The 21,141-nt window shown below is 42.3% G+C and overlaps 1 protein-coding gene across 3 annotated transcripts in view; it reads left to right on the top strand.

Annotated features, from left to right (window-relative positions):
• The window catches only part of LOC135935022 (POU domain, class 2, transcription factor 2-like), a 48,915-nt gene that overhangs the window by 21,338 nt on the left and 6,436 nt on the right, over positions 1-21,141 (top strand). For all 3 annotated transcript variants that reach the window (XM_065477074.1, XM_065477064.1, XM_065477083.1), the window contains exons 2-3: positions 4,254-4,364; positions 16,299-16,355. In XM_065477074.1, coding sequence (XP_065333146.1) covers positions 4,254-4,364; positions 16,299-16,355 — 168 coding nt within the window. The remainder of the gene's footprint in view (positions 1-4,253; positions 4,365-16,298; positions 16,356-21,141) is intronic.

Genomic DNA, 21,141 nt, shown 5'->3' with positions numbered 1-21,141 from the left:
CCCTGCTGAGAAAATAAAACGCAAACGGGCGGCTCGCGCGAATTAATGCTAAAACTGCCGGCGCGAGATATTATTATTTGCACAGCTTGCCGCGCGTATGCAACAATGGAAAATATGAAATTGGATTTTGCATTTGAGAAACGGCAGTTTTTGCATCGATAATAAGATATCAGGCTAGACTCTTAGCGGGTATTTCCTCCCCTCGCGCATTGTTCCTTGCCGCTTTTTTACGAATTTAACGTTCTTTTTTAGATCCCTCAGTCGAGATTGCCGTGCGTTTTTTATTACCCCAGCAGCAGCGGCAGCAGTGCAGTGCACTCTCGAAAACTCTACCTGCATGCGTGATTTCCAGCGTTTTTTACCCATTTTTATGCGCGACCCCTGCTCACTGTGCGCGACTGCACACACAAATTTCTTGCTGGGAACACGAGAAATTTTCACAGCATGCTCTTTTCTTTCCTGCGGATCGATTTCATTTCACGACCTTTGCCCCGCGTTAAGAATAAATTGAATATTAATAATAAATATCGAGCAAACTGACGCAAAAGTTCGTTTTTCGAGCAATTGTTTAGTTGCTCCCAAGCGTGCATCAATCAAGCTGAATTCATAGACTGCAGTCTATGATTTGAGAAATCCAGATGAACTGTTTTTTTCTCATGAGTTGCTTAGTTTTGCATCAACTTAATAACACAGAAAACGACAACTTTTTTGCAGCACACATAATAAGATTCTTTGATATAGAGTATAGAATTTTATCGAGGTAGCGATTATTAGGGATTTTTCTGATAGCGATCATCACTTTGTTCTTTCCGTCATAGATATAAACAGTCACATGATTTTTAAGCATTTTAATGCCCTCCATAACGGCTCTTGGTGGAAGATGGCGGTCCATGCATACTAAATAGACGAAGGGGTTGAGTTCAGTGGCGTGCATCGAAAGATTTTATTCGAAATTTATGCGCAGCAGCCAATAACGGCGCATCGGAATATTCAGAGAGGGGCTGCGTGTGTGTGCCAACCCCTTTCCGGATCCTTTCGTTCCGCATTTGCTTATGTTGCCGCACGAGTTCAACACACGCTCAACGAACGACCTCTTTGATCGGGGCAGGTGCTGTGCCGTTTGCTTTTCCCCGTTTGCATTTCCATCTGAATGCAACCCTCGTGCAACCCCTTTTCAATCCTTCATCTTCTTGAATTTAAAATCGCCGTTTTTTCGCCATCGGCTCCATTCACGCACGCGAGTACAAATAAAAAACGACCGCGACCTTTTTTTCATAATGCTATAAATTCATCTATCTGCACTTGAAAAGAATGAAAAGTTGAAATAAAAAATGGTCCTGGTGTCGGTCGGTTGCGCGGCGTCTGTCGTTCGTTTGCCGAGATCCGTCTCGGGGCGTGTGTATGAAAGGAGCTGCTGCTGCATTGATCGCGCGCTCGCGCGCGAACCCTTTTGTGCATCACGCATAAACAGCCGTCCTTTCGTTTATTTGCACCGCTCACAAAAAAACACACGCTAACAGGCGCACACGCTCTGCTCTTCATTAGCATTTTTAGCCTCCATCTTGTGCGTGCGTTACTCATTTTTATTCAAGCGCCGCCGTGGGTGGAGAGGCTGAGATTTGAGCTGCTCCAGTTTTATATCTCCAAGGGCGGGACTAGTTCGCCTCGCAGCTCCCGATTTGCATCCGCGGGCCCAAAGGTGCGAGCGAGCAGCCAGGCGTAGCCATGGCAACCCGCAGCACTCGCAGGCACCCGCCCTTCGCACCCTCGCACCCGCACACGTGCCCGCTGACGCGTGGAGAACTCGATTTTCGAATATGAAATCAGCTTTGATTTTTCCAGGCCAAATTGGCGAAATGTAAACAGACGCAGCGTGCGCGCGGGGAAAGGGTGCGACGGATGAGCGCATTTTTCGCCGCACGCCACCGAGGGTGGGGGTGACTTCGACTTATATGCTTGGCAGCGATTGCGAACAGCGAACCAACCGGATGCGTACCAGTTGGTCGTAAATATGCTCTATGAAAGTTCATCTTAAACAATGTTTGCCTTTTTGAAATATTAACACATCAAGTCACATTTACCCAACTTACCAAGTCAGGTATATTTTATACAAGAAGGTCACGAAACTAATTTTGGAAAACGTATCCCTCATAAATTTTCTATTCCTAATGTTTTTTCTTTGTTGGAAAAAAAACGCCGCCAATATATTACAGAATCTTGAGCAACACCTCTCGACGCATCTTCCATTAACTTTCCAATCTTTTGATGAATCCCCCAATCCTCTTTGCGACATTACGTATCAGAAATAGGATTTCTTGCTCTGCTGGACGACAAATCTGTGGCTATTTTCCTAACAAATGGCAGAACACGCGTAAGAATCACAAGAAATTTGTCACCTGACGACCGGCCTGCGCGACTCCTCACGCCCATCGCCCCCAGCTAGCGCAATTTATGGATCTCGTCCCCATATATTCACTCAGCAGCGTGCGTGCCGGATTTATGATTAATTGGCCCGCCGATCGACAGCATTTTTCAGCCAGAGCTTTCAACATTTGTACACATCTGCGAGTGTCATTCATCTCTCAGAGATTTTTTTCTTGCCGTGGGACGAAAATCGATGCATTTCCCGCGCCCGGCGCGCACTCAGCGACCGTTTGCATATAAAAAGCGGACCCAATTACCGCGTTCGAAATCAAATCGAGCGCACGGCACCTTACCATTTTTTCCGTGGCTCTCTCTGTAGAAAGGAGATTGTCGTCGTGATAAATTCTATCAGGCTCTCTTTTCTCTCCCCGATTTTCTTATTTTCACACTTCGGGTGGCCGTAAAAGCCAGGCGAGAAGAAAAGCGGCCGACAAATTTCTCTTCCTCGCCGTAAATATAGGGTTGAAATTAAATCATGCAAAAAATGTCCCCTGCTTTTGGGGTGTAATGAAAAAGGCTGGGGCTTTTAATACAAATGGAACTGCTGGCTGAGCAGATGAAAAGCTAATGGAGTTTGCTTGCTCTGCTCCAGCGCAGAAGAAAGAGGAGCACTCTCTGGCCGGCCGTCGGTATTGATTGGCGAGTACACAACATTGTTGGCACGATGACATCACACAGAGTCGAATGTGTGTTGAGGGTGGCTAGCATCAACGGGGGTTTGCGTTTAATAATAATGGCGAGGGCGACTGGACCTGGCCTCGCCTGGCCGGGGGAAACGCGCAGATGAAAATTACGCCGCCCTGCCCCGCCGGCCGACCGGCCGTCCGGCTTATTAGTCGCATTCGTGCGAAATTAATGCATTTCTCTCACTCGCCTAGATGAATATTTTATCGCGCCGAGGCAGGGGAGCTGTCCTTTCCGCACCGATATGCATATTTCGAGACTTTTCCTCCTCTGCGGAACACACTGTCGTAAGGCGTACAATATGACAGCAGGGGCAATTTAATAAGCCGAGAAAAATGCAAATGCCCAATATTTCCTTAGATTCCTACCTTTTTACTATAATTTTATTGGCACGTACGAGCAATAAAACTCCATTTCAAGTAAGACACAAAACTTAATTCAGATAGCTCGCGGAACTTTCCCGTCAAAAGTTAATTTTTCATAAGAATTTGTTGTGACCTCATATTTATTCATATTTCTAAAGAAACCCAGAGCTGCTGGCTTCGACGAGCGCATTTGCATAAAATTGCAGCCGGCTAATCAGCGCCGGAGACGAAATCCAGCATAATTTCGCCAAACTCATAATCACTATAAAAGAAACTGCCATAGCTGTCATTATAACAAAACAGGAGCCTTTCCAAAACGGGTTCGCCAGCTCAGATGCGAGAGCGAAAAGCTAATTTATATGCCTTTTGTTGCCCTCGTCGATTTGCATATACGCACAGAACAGAAATCGCGAGCAGCACAATCGCACACGCATCTAACATGAGGCCCGCTTTGTTTTTCTTCGCGCAGAACAATAATCAAGCCACGACGATAGTGCGTATTTATATTTTTTTCTTGTAGCCTACATAATAAAAAAGGATAGAGGAGAGGAGAAGCAGCGGTCATAAAAAATGTGCGTGCCTAACTAGTTGATACCTCCGATTCATTATAATAATATGCTAATGCGCCGCCGGGGAGAAAAAAAACTGTCAACAGAGCGTAACGGCGCGACTCGCGTTGTAATAATGAAACATTTTTATCCAACGACCCATCAACCTGCTGCATTATTCGACTGTTGAATGCGTTCTAGTTGCTCATTTTTCTTTTTTGCCTTTTAACAGATAAAAGCTGGCTCAACGACGCGAACGATTCCTGGAGACAGGATATTGTGGTCAAAGATGAGGATGCAGCGGCCAAAGCGATGCTGCAAGCCAGGCTCGGCATAAGCATGAGTGAGTGTACTTCTTCTCCCATTCTAAAATTTACTGCATGTAGCGGAAGTTGTATTTCCAACGACACAACCAATAGCTGCTTAAAAATCTGAGAAAATTTCACAATTAAAAATAAATATCAGGGCTGTATTTATGGTAAATTTTATCGCTCTTTTGACCATTTCAACACACACAACGTTTTAAAGCGAGTACGTGTCCGTGTTGTATGCGCATTTTTATTTTTAGCAGTTCACGTCATAAGCTCATTTCGATTGAGGATTGGATAACGAAAGGCCGCGCCAGCAGCTTTGCATTTCTTTCACACACACACAAATTTCAAGTATACAAAATCGCTTCTCACAGGTGACATTCGTGCTTGAAATTAGATTTTTACGGCTCTGCATGCTACGTTTTGTGGAAAGCGTGCAATGCGGTCATGTTGTTTCAGAGTTAGCAGAGAAAAAAGCTGTACATATTTAAGCAAGCATCTAATTTTCATTCCACCTGCCACTACAGAATTAAGCAATTTTTATTTATTACCAAAAACGGAGAAAAACCAGGAAAACAAAGAAACAATAGTTTTTATTTTAGAAAACAGCGATTTGCGTTAATGGTGAAACTTATTTATTCAATGATAGATAACTGTTTGAAAAACATCTTTATATTGTTTTTTGTCACAACTTGAAAATGTGTTGATAAGGTGTAAATTTTTGAGTGACTAAGCGGTCAAGACAAACAACCTGGCGCCAGTTGTGTCAAAATTCCAAAATTTATTCGCAGGGGCCGAGGGAACCTTTTTCAGAAGACGGAGCATGCGGGGTGGCTAACAAAATCAATTTTAATTTTATCGGGCGGCCGGTGCACTTTGTCTGAGTCGCCACCGGCCCTTTCTTCCTCTCTCGCTCTCGTAATTCACTTCTCGCTCGGCGCCACTTTGTGCGAGCTGGAAACTCGCGTCCCCCAGCTATTGCAAAGGCCATTGAGAGTGCGGGCTGGACAATGCCCATTCCATTTCCCATCCGAGTGCTGCGGCCAAAAGAGGCTATTTAATAATCAGCAAAGTGTGTGCGAAAGTCGGCTGGCGAATATCAAACTGCGCTCTGCAGGTCCTGCTCATAACTGTTCAACGGGCACGGCGTCGTGTATGAATTTATTATCGTTTTATGATATTTGAATATCGGCGACGATTGTCGCATATCAAGCGGCCCCATTGTTATTCAGAGACGCCGCGAATTTCAACGGCACACGGATGTGCGCGCTGGCCACTTTATGCAAATCCAGGCACACCAGGAATTTTTTTCACCGGACAGAAAACGCCATATACGAGCCATTGTTTCATCTGCACAGAGTTTTGTTTAATTGAAAATCTATTAGATATTAAAAAATTGCGATTGCATTTTGTTGTTAGTTAATTTTGGGTTTAGTTAATAGGTTGAACACACTAGAATGGCCGAAAACGTAAATATAGCATGAAGTAGCTCCTACCCTTGACAAAGGGGTGGAATCCCAAGTTTTAACGACCTGTGATGAGAACGCAAGAAAATTGGGATTCCCAAGACTTTCCAAAAGACGCCTATGAATATATCTTTTAAAGAAATAGCACAGCGTGTAGTCAGTTTATAGTTTCCACGTTTTCTGCCCTATAGAACACCCTTTTACGCCTCATATAGCAACTTTTAATTGTAAAGCTCGGCCACCAACCATGTTTACTATGTTTTGTAAAGAGTCCGAGCGCCCCAAGGCGTAAAGAGGTGCATGACAATTCTTTATCCCTCAAAGAATATCATTATACTAAAAAAAAATCCTACTTTAAAATGTTAAAAAGGAAATAAATCTCTGAATAGAATGTTATTTTCCCCAAGATTTTACAGTCAGTAATGATTTAAAATTTCCATTTATTTTTTTCCCTCTGGGTTAAAAAATGTTTTGTTATGTTATTTGTTGTGTTCTTGATGTGGTAATGTATGTGGAATAGTTGCTCTGCTGATCCTCAATAAAAAATTGCTTTGAACCTTAAATTCAAATATTTAACATAACTTTGACTACTAGAATTATTCAGCTCTCGTAGTAAATAATAATGAAAAAATTTTGACGTTGTGTTGCAGCTGCTGTTTTTCAAAATTTGTTCCGCTTTTTTTTGAGTCTTGTCGTTGAACTAAGCAATCGCTGTAAAACTCAAGCCAGCCTTTATGTAAAATAAGACGCTCTCCTGGCTGTTACTCCAGGCGGCGCTTTTATCCTCAAATACGTTAGCCGCCTGAATATACAAGCATAGGAGCACAAAAGCGTCGCATGCAACATCCCGCGGGCTGGCCGGCTCTTCATTCCAACTTTTGCTTTTAGCTGTTGGGTGGAAAGAAAGACGGATCTCGCAGTGGGGGTGGTGTGTCCATGCTACCCTCTCCAGCACATGTGTGCAGCTGACTCGCAACCCTCGAAAGGATCATTAATAATGGCCTTGCACGCGCTGGACTGAAACAAGAACTTTTGCATTCCCTGGTATCTGAGAGTATCTGGAAAGGCGTTCGTTCGCATTTCCGTGAGATTGAGACGCCTGCTTTTGGGACGCCTGACACCCGAGATGCAGGCAGATTGTGCGCTGAGAGTCTGTTTTCGACATTACTCTCGGTGTGTATTTCCCTATAGGCAGATAGATTATGAAAAGAGGCCTGAAACATGGAAATGATTTTATTTTAACAAGTGCGGTCGGTTGGGCAATGACGGGTCCTTGTGTCGGGCCGCAGGCGCGGGTTGTATTTTCCTCAGTTGTATTTTTCGGCAGTAAAAGCCACTTATGTGTGAAATTTTACTTTCCACATTCATGTTAGATGGAATGCCGCTGTTCATGGGGTAGAAAATCAAGTGTAAAATAATGGGGAGCGGCAGTCGTGTCGACTAGAGATAAAAGTTAAAGACTGGTCAAGCGTTGCGCGCGTGGCCAAATAAATATCCCAAATTCAATATATAGAGGCAGCCTTTTCGGCGGCGACCGCTCCGGCTCAGAGGTAAATAAATTTAAAAACGCGGCCCCCCTACAATTTTGATATATACAAAATAAACACGCGCGCAAACTGCGAAATGCGAAAGAGCCCCCATCCATCTCTTTGTTTGCTGGTCTGGAAAAAGACGGTCTGGCGACGCTCAGCTGAATTTATCAAATCAGTCATAGTACTCATAGTAGAACCATATCATTTATTTAAAAATTTAAACCCCTAAAATATTTCAATGTGATCATTCAGGTTGAGATTTATGTTTGGGACTTTGCGACTGCTTTAAAATAATTTAAGTTGGTGGGGTTTTAAATTTCACGTGAATATTATAGTTATGGCAATAACCGAATTCCTGACCTCCATCAATCTCTAAATTTAGCAGTTAGCACGAAGCGTCTCACCATCGTTCTAATTTGGAAATGAAAAATTCACCGATTAACAATAATAATTGGCATTGTGACTGTAATTCAGTGAAACGAGAAAGTGCCATTGCTGCAAGTAGCATGCAGTTTCTCGCAAAAAATCTCAATTGACGCACGCATTTGGTTCAAGCCAGACATTTATTGCATACCACAGCCTCGGACCGACCGAGAATAGTTTTTTCCGCTTAAGCCGCATGTTAATTGTCAAATAATTACGGCGGCAGAATGCTTAACAAGAAGCAGCACCAATTTGATGGGGCCAAATTCGAGGGGCAGCGCAGCTTCCATTCCATATTCATCCGATAGAGAATGTATATTTTATGGCTCTCTCACGTTATAATTTGGACGGAGCGCGCCTTTATTTTTAATTCGGTGATGCCGTTTCCTTTTTTAGAAGAAAGACAGAGCGAGATAATGACCGAAATAATTATTATTTAGAAAATTAGTTTTTTCTTCTCCTTTTCCATGCCATCTAATAATGTCGGACGCATAATGAATGACGTGATCCAATGTCACAAAGAAAAAAGCATCATTACCTGACAGTTAATAAACACAGACCACAATCACGACGCCTGTGGCACATATATTCGTCAGAAGCGATTATTTCCGCCTAGCATCGAAAATTGGAAAAGAGAACGGATAATAATTCCGTGGAATCGCTGCGCGGCCTCTCCTCTGGTGCTGCCCGAAAAATTTCCTCCGTCGTTTAAATGACAATAACTCGATTTGAAAAAAGGCCACTCCCGCACGTCGCTCAACGAGGGGGTGAAGTTCGGAAGAGGAAGACAGCACTCAATTTGTCTCGCGGATGGTAGGGGTGAAATTTTTATCAACTTGAAAACTCCACCCCTGCCCCTGGTGGTAGGCTCCCTCGCTTTCACGATTGCGGTTATGCAAATAATCCGTGTAATTGAATTTTAAAGCCGCAGTTCAAGAGATTTACAACCTCCCCCGCGGGACAGCTTTTTTATGTCGTGTCAAACGCTCTGGGGATCTTCCTCTCGCGAGTATTTTTTATCAACAAGTTTGTTTAGTGCTCATGAACTGCCGTTCGACTTCCCAGCTGAGCTCGCTAGAAAACGAGGAAAGTGATTAAACTAATTACCAAGCAGTAGTAGCAGCGCGGCAGCAATTTCCATGTGCCTCGTTTCGGAACTGTGGCCCGATATCTGCCGCGAGATATCTTCCAATTGATAGCCGGGTGACGCCGCGCAAGTGAAATTATTATTTCTCCGCGTGTCTCGCGTTTTTGACATGCAAAGTTATGCTCACACGGTTAGTGCCCTTTCTTGCCTTGCACTTTGCGCCCGAAATTGCTGCCAGATTGGATCGAATCAGAGTGAGCGCTCAAGTGGCCGACTGGCTGGTCGATTTCGAGTAGAATAGAAACCACCAAAAACAGCTGAGTGAGGGAGGAAATCCAAGGCCACAGCAATAACTGCGACAGCTCTGCAGAGCACGTTTCTACATATGCAAATTAATCAAAGACCGAAGGGAATCGCTATATATGTTACCTTAAAAGTTATTAACGCGGTACCAAAAAGAACTAAAAAGTGGAAATTAACATTTTGAACAAATTTGATACCTTCCCATGTTAATTAAATCTTGATAAGTCCGAGAGCCTAAAATTGAAATAGCCGGACTACATGTGATTGTATCTAAAGAAAAAAAATGATAAAAAAAATCACAAGTTTTATGCATTGGATTATAAGTTCTTCCAGCCTCCGCGTTTCTTTGCGCAGTTTCCATGCGAGGCGTTCTTGTACAAATCTAGAAACGTGATCTGCGTCGCAGCACTTGTAAACGTCGGCGCCGCCGGCAGGCAGGGAAGAGAGCGAGTTGTAATTGGATCGATTTTGTTTAATCTTCATGCTAAATATTAGTCATCATCCCCTCTCGCATCCCTGCGACTCGCCAGCGGTCAGCTTCAGCATCTCGTTGCCATCTATCGGAGAACGCGGCGGACTATGCCCCTGCAATGGCATCCACCCCCGAATCCAACTCCTTGCTGCTACAAATCGATTTCCCTGTATATTAAAAACCTCGTCAGCGTGTCATCGGAGAAAAATTAAAATTTGACTAAATGACAATGACATTGAGGTGAGAGGTGTTTTTCTTGAAGGAAAGATGGAGCCAGGGGCAAGAAAGAGGGTGCATGCTTGGGGTGTTTAAATATGCGAGTGAAGCCGCAGACCTCGTTTGCCGGCCGAGGGGGAGGAAAGCAAGCCGGCAAGGTGGTCAGTGCGTGCTGAGTCGTCTCATATCAGTCCTACTCTGGCAACAGAAGAGAGATGACCATGCTAGACTTACAATTAGCCACCAGTATGCGGTTTGCCTGTGCGTACTACGGCATGCTTGAGCTTTTATTGTGTGAGTGTTTTATTTTCCTAAAATTTTCATTTTTATATTTTTTTACATCGGAATGTTGACATGATTGATTAAAATATCAATATCCTTGATTATCCAGAAAAAAAATTTCCAACCCAATGGATCTGTTAGTTAAACCCTTGAAATATTGCCTCTTATGTTTTAACAGTATGAGTAAGAAATTCTAAATTTGTTTTTATTCCGTGTGTGTGTGTGTGTGCGCAACGTTTTCACAAAGAATTCTTCATTTCGCGGTTACGCCTTAAGGTAACTGTGAAAATGGTGTTTTCGAAGCAGTTTTATTACCTTTTGCTATTTCTTTCTTGCACTTATCTGATGTCGTCCGCGCTCTGCTGCCCGCTTTTGGGTTAATGTATTTGCGAAACGAGATAATATGCACTACGAGCAAAAACGTACGTAGCTGCTCGAAATGATGGCTCCGCGATTTTTAATTAGGAGCAAAAGAAACGCGGAGAGATTACATCTCTCGCTGAAAAATTGTGTTCCTCGAATTTGTCGCCTAATGCAATTATCCACCGGCGTGGATTTGGAGAAATTAGTGAATTTAATTGGCAGAAAATGCACCACGTGTGAGACAGACGCACCTATTAATAGAACGTCTGGAACTGCGCTAATTGATTTTCATTTCTCTCACGTGTACATATAGGGAAGAAATCGCCGTTGTACGGGTTCATTTCTATTCGCGACACGTCCTCTCAAATTATTCGCTCTCATTTCTCTCGCGCATCTCTTTTGCTGTTGCATTATAACGGCCGTTTTTTCTACATACACCACGTCTTGCTTCTCAACACAAATTAGATTTAAACCCATGACAAGCAAAGTCTTATGGGGAAAAAAGTGACTGCTATCCGTGCAAAACAGCAAAGTGATTTTATGGGGTCGCTTTAAATACCATACTTGATACGTTGTCATGCGCGAGCTAAATAGGGTTTGTTTCTCTTACGCAAAATTGCGGCCAGACTCTCAGTTCTCAGTGCTGTCTGAAGAATGGCGGCGACAAGCTCATCTCCTCCGGACAGTGAGTTTTATTTTAGTTTGTTTGATATTGGATGATTTATTTTCAAAGGTGCAAAGTCTCCTAATTTGGGTGGATTAATTTTGGTCTTTGTTAAATTCAACAAAAACTTTTTAAACTTTTCTACTTGAGTTCCGATTACTGTGCACTTATGCACTATCTGATTCGAATCTAGAAATGAGCTCAATCTCGCGGTACCAAAATTTCCTTCATTCTCTCGTTTCTTCCTCCCCTTAACTAATTTCGCAACGACGCGTGTCCAACTGTCCAGCACCTTGCTGTCGCAATGCTTTCAATTAATTTTGATAGGCGCAAACTACTGCCAAGCGTCAGCACAGCTCGCTCTTTTCATCACGGCCAAAATAATGGAAAAGACAACGGGCGAAGGCGACTTTCGAGCACTCAGATATAATAGAAGAAAAGTTGGACAGCAGTGACACGTCAATAATGAAGCTGGACACATTGTTAACGAGGGTCACTTCATTTCTCGCCGTCTGATGAGATAAAATAGAGGTGGGAACGCCGATTCTCTTACATCCAAGCGTATCACAATTGTCTTAAAACTTAACATTATAAGACGAGTCACTTTTTAATTATTGAAACGTAACTTAATGTTTATGTTGACTTGCTTAAAGTTTACAAGCTCTATTCATCGTTTTATTTAGAATATCTGAAATATACCGCCTCTTAACATATTATTTCATAAGACTTTGAAATTCTATAGATAGATAGGCATTCCAATTCTCCTTGGTTCCCACGATGGAATATTTTTTAATATTTTAAGTCTCAATGCTTTTAATAGCTCATTGGTTAATAACGTTAAAAAAATATTTAACAACAAATATTTATTAACCAAATCTAGTCTCACATAGACCGTGAGAAAAAAAGACTGATTCCACTCTCACGTAATTTAAGCATGAATCCTATTTTCCCTTAAAAATCCAAATCCTGTAAGATGCGATCCACGTTAGGTTTATTCTGGAAAGCACTTGGTGGAAAGAATTTTATTTACTATTTTTGTGCGGCGTAAATGTGATCTCGCTTGCAACATCTGCGTAAGTCAGTGGTGCGTGGCCATTGGAAATAAATCGGTGCCCTAATGGTGCGAACACATTAAATTAACGGCTGCCAAATGCATTTGTTTGCTTCCGACGGCGGGTCAAAGGTCCTCTCCTCTCGTAGGTATTGCTTCGCGGCAGGTGGTTGCTCCGCTCTCGCAGCCTTTTTTAATCGGGCGACCGGGCTGCAAATGATTTTTCCTCTGTCCGCGTCGCATGGAGTAATTCACCTCCCGCTCTCTCTCCGGCGAAATGGCTCCGGACGTAAAGGGTTATTGCTATTATGACGATTATTATACATTTTCGCGAGTGCTGCCGGCGTAACCATGGTAACCGGCTGGCAAAAAGCGGAGAGAGTACGAGAGGAGGAGCGAAATGGAAGAAGTATGACAAGCCGTGGATTGCATGCAAAAGCGAGAGAAAGGGCAACCGAGCGCACCGACCATGCGCCACCACTTTGCATATACCATCAATAATTCTCAGCTCTGTTGCTCGCTGCTGTTTGAGCCACATGTGTTGGAATCTCTCCCGTATTAAGACAAGAATTTGTCAATCACGTGATAATTTTACGCAGAGTGGTTCGAACAGCATATTATTTATTTTTGTTGGAAATATTTTTTCGTGGAGCAACATTATTATTTAGTGAATAGGTGAATAACCTGACCCTCTTTGTTACTTCAATAACACCGCTCGGTTGCTCATAGTGGGTATGTTGTTTACCCGGCATACTGGTGAATAAACTTGATTAAAATAATTGGAATTCTTATGTACCGCGAGGGCTTAAACACGTTTCTGAAAGGACAAAATCCTTCTTCCCTCGCTTTGTGGACAGTAAAATTTCCCTCTGCCTTTGTGGGCAAATATTTGAGGTATTATTGCTGGAAAGATGCTACTGTGTTATTTGTTAAAATGAATGGAATGTCGCGCTGCGGGGGACATCACCGAAATAGCAACTATTGATCCAAAATAAAATAATTCTATGATTCTATGCAGGTGGTCCTTTATCTTCTTTTCAAAACATTTTCATCCGACTACAAAAGTATAAGCAATTTCTAGAAATTAAAATCTTCAAGTCTTTACAGTAATACACATTTTTTAGATCAAATGGACGACATACTTACCCTAAGGTCAAAGGCACGGAACAAATATTTTTGAAAGAACTCGATCGACCTTTGCTAACCACAGTAGAAATTATCATAAAAAAACTTCAGCATATAAATGGTGCAAGCACAATCCAGTTGGTGAGCACGCGCAACAAGGAGAAAGTACGGAACGAAATTGTAGCTCTCGGCGGAGAACATAAATTCATGAAGTGGAAATAAATATTTGCAAGGAGCCAAGTGTTTTAATTACGACTGTGCCGCGACACGAGAGACGAGAGCGCATCATGTAATGTTAATTTTGTATTAGTTACGCCCCAAATAGCGTTGCGCGAATAATTTGGCCAATTCAAAGAGCGGCAGCAGCTGGCACCAAGAGGAAGCGAATAGGCCGCATCTGTTTGCTTCTCGTGGTGATTTACACTAGAACATATTCATAAATCAATTTGGGTTGTGAAATTGAGAAAAACTAGCGCTGCGCGCCCAAAATCCAAGACGAACAGTCCGAGGGGCTTTTTTGGTTTCATTTAATATTTTCCTCGCTCTTTGAGTGTGAATTTGTAGCAATAAAATATTTTCGGAGACACATCTTGTAAAAATTGGGATTTTCCGAAATTACATGACTTTAATTTTTTTGAATTCTCTTAATGTATATCAATTTGCTATTTTATACGTACATTTTAGTCTGATATTAATTAGAAGATTTGTGACTCGGTTAGTAATCAGCTAGAAGGTTTAGTTAAAAACTTGGATCAATTTTAAAGCGAAACTTGACTGAAATCTCATCCCTATAAGTGGTCATATTCCGCAATAGATGGCCGAGAGCGTTTGTGTGTGTGCACGCGTTGTTGAGCGGGCGAGCTCGTGAATATTTAACCCAGTGTGTGCAGCATAAAAATTATTGGCCATCAATTGGCGGCGGCACACACGCGCGCACGATGGGGTGTCAATTTATATTTCATATGCGGATGAACAATAATAATATTGCGTGATCGGCTTCAATATGCACACCGCAGAATTATGAATAATTCTCGTTGGCGCACAAGAAAACTTGCGTTCGGGTCCGCATCGTTTAATTTGCACCCTGATGTGCATGTTGGCGCGTGAATTATGCATGCGGCCCACCGGCCGGCGGCCTCTTAATGCCCTTATCGATCGGAGGCTGTTATGCATCTCGCCTGTCGCTGTCTGTGTCCGCTCCATTCGTTATTGAAAGGGCCATTTGCCAACGAGTTAAAGGCACCGCAATGTTCCCCTAAGGCACCACAATTCACCCCACAACTCGCTCATCCCCCCATCTTGGGGTCCCTGGCCCTCGGGGACGCTGCAGCAGCCACGGCCGAATACGAGAAAGGTGATGATCGCGTATTGCTCTTATTCGATGCTGCATGGCACAAGTTGTTGACCCAACAGAACAACATTCTTCCCTGGTTGAGACCCAACCTCATGAATGTCGTAATCAGGGCTCTGATTAATTTTGAGCGTGGTCACATGGAGCTTTTTGATTCGGCATGCATTATTAGTCCAAAATGCCTCACGCGTAAATGAGTGAGCACGAAAACAAAGATGAAGAAGAAATAATATTTCCTCCAAAACCTTCGTCTGATAAAATCATACAATTTACAATTTTTCATTATTATATTAGATGAATATTTTTTAATTAATTCGTTTAAGAACATTATTTACATTTTTCGTAGTCAATGCAAATGAGCTTTCAACCGCTGTCTCAGCGTGGAATTGAGTTATTGTTCTCTAATTAAAATCTCCAGCGCTTCCCGTCTCGGTTTAGAAAATTAACATTTTATCAGAAAAGCGAGCGGCGGACCTCGCTCATTTAGGGAAAACGCGGGAATCGCCGTAAAATTATGTAAAAGCGACAGTCTCTATTTATTATTCGTTACGGCCACTTCCTGCGAGATTAGTTGTCATTATTTGGCCATTTTTTCGATTAAACAGCGTCATCTGCCTGCCAACAACAATGTAAGAGGAAAGCATGCACGCGCGTCGGCGTGACCATATGCGCAGTGCAGAAATTGACCATTTGTCAGGCAGCGAGCGCCAGCAACATTATTCAGCGGAGTAAACGAGCAAAAAAGCGATTTGCATAAAGGCCGCTGTTTGGTTTAGCCAAACAAGGATAGAATAACACGGCCAGAATATGTATGCTTATTCGTAGATCCGTACAGAGGGGCCTGAAATTTTGCTTCAAAAATGCATATTTTCCATCAAATTTTAGAGTGCACACAATCTTTTATTATTGAAAACCTTATTTATATTGTTTAGTACAGAATATTTAATTCAAATCTGAAGTTACACAGCAGTTTTTATCAATGTTTACGCAAGCATTTTGATATAAAAAAATGAAGGGGTGCTGATAGAAATGTTTAAAAAATACAGCTTGCCAAATAATTTCAAGGCTTTGAAATGTCATTGCTGTGGCTTCTCTTTGTGCATATAGATCACCTCGCCAGATAGAAAAGCACTATCCAGAGTTCAACGCCCATGATAGCGTTATTAAAAATTCGCACCAATAACTTGTGGTACATCCTGTAGAGCGCACGAAACGTGCTGGCCGTCCTTTACACTACTATTATTTTTTATCAATCTGTGTTGCGCGCTTATGAATAATTAATTAATTAAGGTGCTAAACATGATGGTTTAAATGACAGCTCTCGAGTATGCATGTCGTCGACGAATGGACAGCGCACCCGTTATCACCGCCAACCAATCGCTGTGTTCAGAATAAATTAACAGCGTGTTTCTGCATATGATTATAAATACATTTGCTTATATTACGTACACGCGCCGACCGACAAGCTGCTGGAATGTGGTTGAGAATTTAATCAAATCGCTCATTACCTTGTGCATGTTTGTGCATATTTCTTGCCGAGAAAATTTCGACATCGTTTCTGCTCTCCATTAAAATGCAGGCCGTGCGGTAAATAAATTTTGACTACAATCCTTCGTTTCTTTTGTTTACAGCCGAGCCGATCATAACCAGAATGGAAAGAGATAACATGTCTTCGTCTTCACCCAGAGGTAAGCTTCTGGACTAATATTTCGTTTTGAGTATCTGTCAGATTGCTTTGAATATTCGTGGAATTGGCTGAAATTCACTGAAGGTCTTTTACATTGCTTTACCTGAAAATATATTACCCTCCCACATCTGCTCTGTCGGGTAACCACAAAGCTTACGCGGGGACAGGACTACACAAAAGCATGATTCAGGGTGACAATATGTTGGGCCACCCAGCAGGGTATATAATTTCATCTTCTATTCTTTTTTACAACGTGTTTTTTTATAACGAATGCTTTTCAACAATTTTGTGTTGAGCAATCTAGTACATTGAAATTAGAAACCCTTACGAAATTTTAAATCTCCATGAATTGTTACATTTTGTGGAAACTGTGCGAAGCAACCAAAGAACGCATTTTAATATATTTAGAAATTTCTGTATAGTACTATTATTTAAATTTTGAAATAGGCGACCACTCGAGGCTGTGTCCATTTATTTTCAAAACTATTGTTTAGTTTCAAAGTTTATTCAATATATACTCAAGATCAGATTCTTGTAATGCTACCAAATAGGATTAAATAATATATTGCATTTTAAATTGTTCGGAAAAAATAGTAATTACATGCACAAGCTGTCACTGACCGACCATACACAGAAATTGTTGCTTATTTTTTTTATTTCCACACTGGTGTGTAAATATCTTGGGGTCGGCTCTTTGAAAGGTATCGTGGGGTCGGCTCTTTGAAATGTATACTTGAGGCCGTTTTATTATATGCATTCCTTGCATCTTTCGTCCCAACATCAAAAATCTTGAGGCAGTATTATTTCTACATAGAATTCGCTGTTTTTCCTCACTCTTTCCAAAACGGGATCCAGCTTTTCGGCTGCTTTTAACAAGTTTATCCTCCGCTGCGTATTTGCTACATTATCACCAAGTCTGCCAAAATCCAGTGGTAATTTGCGAACTTTTGCCGGCCTTCTCCACTTCCTTGAAGTGTTTTAAGCAGTGCACGCTGGCGGAATTCAAATTTCCGCCGAATCGCCGCAAAATACACATTGTCCACGGCGTCTTCAGGGTAATTAAATTCATAATTATTCCGCGGGCGTCTCTAATTTTGCAATTAAAATTTCTCATTGTTCCGTGTCGGCCGGGGCGAGTTTCGCATAATAATCAGATAAGAAGGCTGTTGCGTCTAGATTCCTAGAATGAGCAGCGTTTTCATTTATTTTTAATTACCCACCCCGGCCGCGTTGGCGCAGCAATAAAAGAGTCTCGTGACCTTAACTCGAGTGACGTCTAATTGGCTAGTATGCAATAACGACGGCGACAACAACGACGCAGTCTCTTCTGGTCCAGCGAGCAAATAATAATGAGACATTTGTCTCGCAAGCGAAATTCATGAAAGCATTAATTAAGAATAAGTCCAGCTTCTCGGAAATTAAAATCCGATGAGTTCCTAACTTAATTACAGCCACTCAATTAAATTATCAGACGGCTGCCAGTCAGTATTAACAAATAGCCGAATTAGCTTCGCTCGCTTTACTTTTCGGACAAAAAGTTGGAAATGAATTCCCAGGCACCTCGCGTAAATATCGCGCCGGCGGATCTCGTTAAAAACTTCCCACGACGCGGCTTTGCATACGCACACATGTTCGGATTTTTGTGATAAAACGGCCACTTTTGTCGTCCACGCATGCTAATTAATAGTTGCTCATAATATTATGGTCGGACCCCTTTTTTCACTTTCAAGTGCGGTTTTCGCGTACGCGGCTCGCGTGACTGCCTCCGCGAGGCTTATGGGAGCAGGAAATCGACTGCATTAAGCGCCGAGATGCAGCAGGTGGCATTTACATGATTCTCGTTCGACAGATGAATTCACTGTTGTTATTATTATTGCGTGAGAGTGTGTTTTTCCCGCGTAATGAGAAAATAAGTACATAAATTCGAGCAATATCCACACGTAGAACTGTTGTTAATGCGATCATTTCCTTTCTCGTATTGCCGCACTGTAACGTTTTTTAGTTTTAATGGTTTTTGCGCGTATTCAAATGTAAATGATGAGAGGCTACGAAATTAAATTTATAACGTTTTATGTGTTGTACAGCAGACGAAAATACACTTCTCTAAATGTTTTAAATTTAAATTTTGAATCTTATACTCGTGCTTTTCTCTGAAAGCAAGACTGCTTCCACACAAAAAGCCATTATCTTGCTTTCGAGTCGCCTCTGGCCGTTTTCCTTATTCGCCAAATCCGTCGGCGCCTCCTATAAAAGTTTATTATATCTTCCCTCGCGCCTTATATTACCGCGTGTCCGCGCGGAAAACACAAACAAATCTCTCGGCTGCACTGCGGTCTTTTTGCCTTCCGTTTCTCGATTTGCTACCTACATAATGTAGCGAAAAGGATTTTCGTGTTGCGGCCAGTGCGGGCATAATATTGTAAAATCCCATCCCATGTGACTATTACTCTCCATCTTGCATTATCCCTCAGCACGGACGCCGGCGCGCTGATTTACCTAGAGGACAGGATTTGCTCGGCTTTTTCGCATTTTATGTTGGTCATCACGGAGCCCCCGAGATCCGCCGCACACTGCCACACGCGACCCACCGGTGTGGCCTTATTCAAATTCCCGCTTTTATATTCAATTCCCGCACTTTTTATGAGGGTCCAGCGCCGGCCGGCCGGCCGGTGATTGAGAGATTTGGTATGCGGATTGTGTGTGTGATTCATAGCCGCCTCTCACACTTCCATTTCCATATTATGAATGTTACGCGGATCGAATCGACTCCCAGATGTAAAAGCAATCGCTTAACGTCACTCAAAAATGGCCCCATTCGTATTACGAAGACGGATGAGTGACGCGAAAAAATCGCCTTATTCAAAAGCTCGCAAGTATACTCAAAGGAGCGATTTACATGTGCCATTAACTTGTTCCATTGCCTGCCTCTTTCACACGCCGCCTGACGCGTAGGCAGCCGAGGAGAACATCAAAGTCGTGCTGGCATGCATACCCAGCCGCTTGCCAGGCGCCGCTCGCCACCCGCGTGTGTCTTGAATATTTTACTAACTTCAAGACTCTTTATTCGCCATGAAATGCATGAATGTCTTAGTTCAATTGACGTAAAAATACACTTTTCATTTCCAAATAGCAGCTTAAACTTTAAAGCTTTTGAAACATCAAAATAAATTAATCCGAGGATAAATAATTAAACAGACCTTCTGATAATTAAAATATTTTGCTGGATTGCAAATTATAATTTATTGGGGATTTTTGCTACGCTTACTAGTGGTTCTGAGGGTCGATAAAATCGATCACTTTGCATGAAAATTTCAAGCTTCCCAGTTCCCAGTCTTACTGCCTTTCCAATTTCCATCCGTAGACAGTATCACTTGCGATGCTTCCAACTGATGCATACGAAATCGCAATCACCCGGCTCATTGGCTCCCCGCTCAAATGTTATCCTTTTGCGCATTGTGGCTCGAATTCGTGCGCTTTGCATACTCAAATACGCGCCGCCGACCCGCACTCGAATTACTTCCATGCGACTGCTGCGAAATGGAGATCGAGAAAAAACGAAGAGCAGCGTGTCCCCCATCACTTTAGCGTGTTTTTTACCAGGCGAGGGAGGATTTTAAATACGGGGTGAGTGAATAAAGGCTCTCTCGATGATCGTGTGACAATGAATGGATGGGCGGGAAAAAACATACGCACAAACTGCCAGCATGGAAGGCAATAATTCTTCATTTTTCTCTCAACAGCAGGCATTAGCATTTATATTGGGTAATAATCGAGTGACACGCCAGCCAACTAATTTATGGTTCCGTAATTGATGGCGGTCGTGGCGTTTAATGTTAATTGAAATGGACAAATATTATTGCAGCGCGATGGCGACGGCCTCGTTCCCACCCGTCCTCGTGTGCACAAGCACGGCTGTAAATTGAATCAATTGCGCAAATTGGACAACTCCAATTGCTAAAATTAAATACTCGAGGGATAAATTAGAAAAAATATATATTATTTTCCCTTGATAATTATATGTACAACCCTTTAAAATTTTGGCATTGGAAATCACGTGTAATATTCCAACAATTTGAAGAATGCAGGACGTTTTTGTGCCAACTGAAAAAATCCGGTAGAGTTATTATTGGAGATTGACGCATCAAAGATGCTTGATGAGTTCGCCTAAACCAAAGTCTAGATGATGAGGTCCAATGCCCGAAACAGTCTCTGCATTATTCAGGGTACTGACTTTAAAGGAAAATTTATTATTTTGTGTTCTTTCAGGCGTTTTCTGACATGAAGAAAATTTATACCATTTGTAAATTTTAAGTTTTTAAATTAGTATGTCTTGGAGGACATTGCCTTTCCTAGTAAGTTTATTTGTGATAGATAATATTTCATATGCTAAAAAAGAGAGTGAATTGTTAAACTGTAAGTGTATTTACTGGCTAGTGTATTTGTCCGTAAATCTTTTCTATTCACTATCAGGCTTTAAAAGCATTTCAAAGTGTCGTCACTGGAGAGGGATGCAAATCAATCAACACAAGATCCGCTTTCCTTTTTTGTTTTCTGAGAACGTGCCGCTTCTTATCCGACTCGTAATCGCATCATTGTCTTGCTGCAGTCCCCGATTTTCCCTCGCACGTCTCAATCAAGAGCGGCGGCGATATTGCAAGCATCTGCCGGGGCGAGCGCACCCCCGTCTAAAAAACTCAGCCACGCACACCCCATCGTCGGCAACCTTTATCCCCCGATAATGGCTTAAAGAAACAGCGGTGCCTCTCCCTTATCCTCCTCCACCAGTA

This window comes from Cloeon dipterum, chromosome 1 (genome assembly GCF_949628265.1).
Source record: "Cloeon dipterum chromosome 1, ieCloDipt1.1, whole genome shotgun sequence".
Lineage (NCBI taxonomy): Eukaryota > Metazoa > Arthropoda > Insecta > Ephemeroptera > Baetidae > Cloeon > Cloeon dipterum.
The sequence above is the reverse complement of the archived record's forward strand: the minus strand, read 5'-3'. Positions and strand labels throughout refer to the sequence as shown.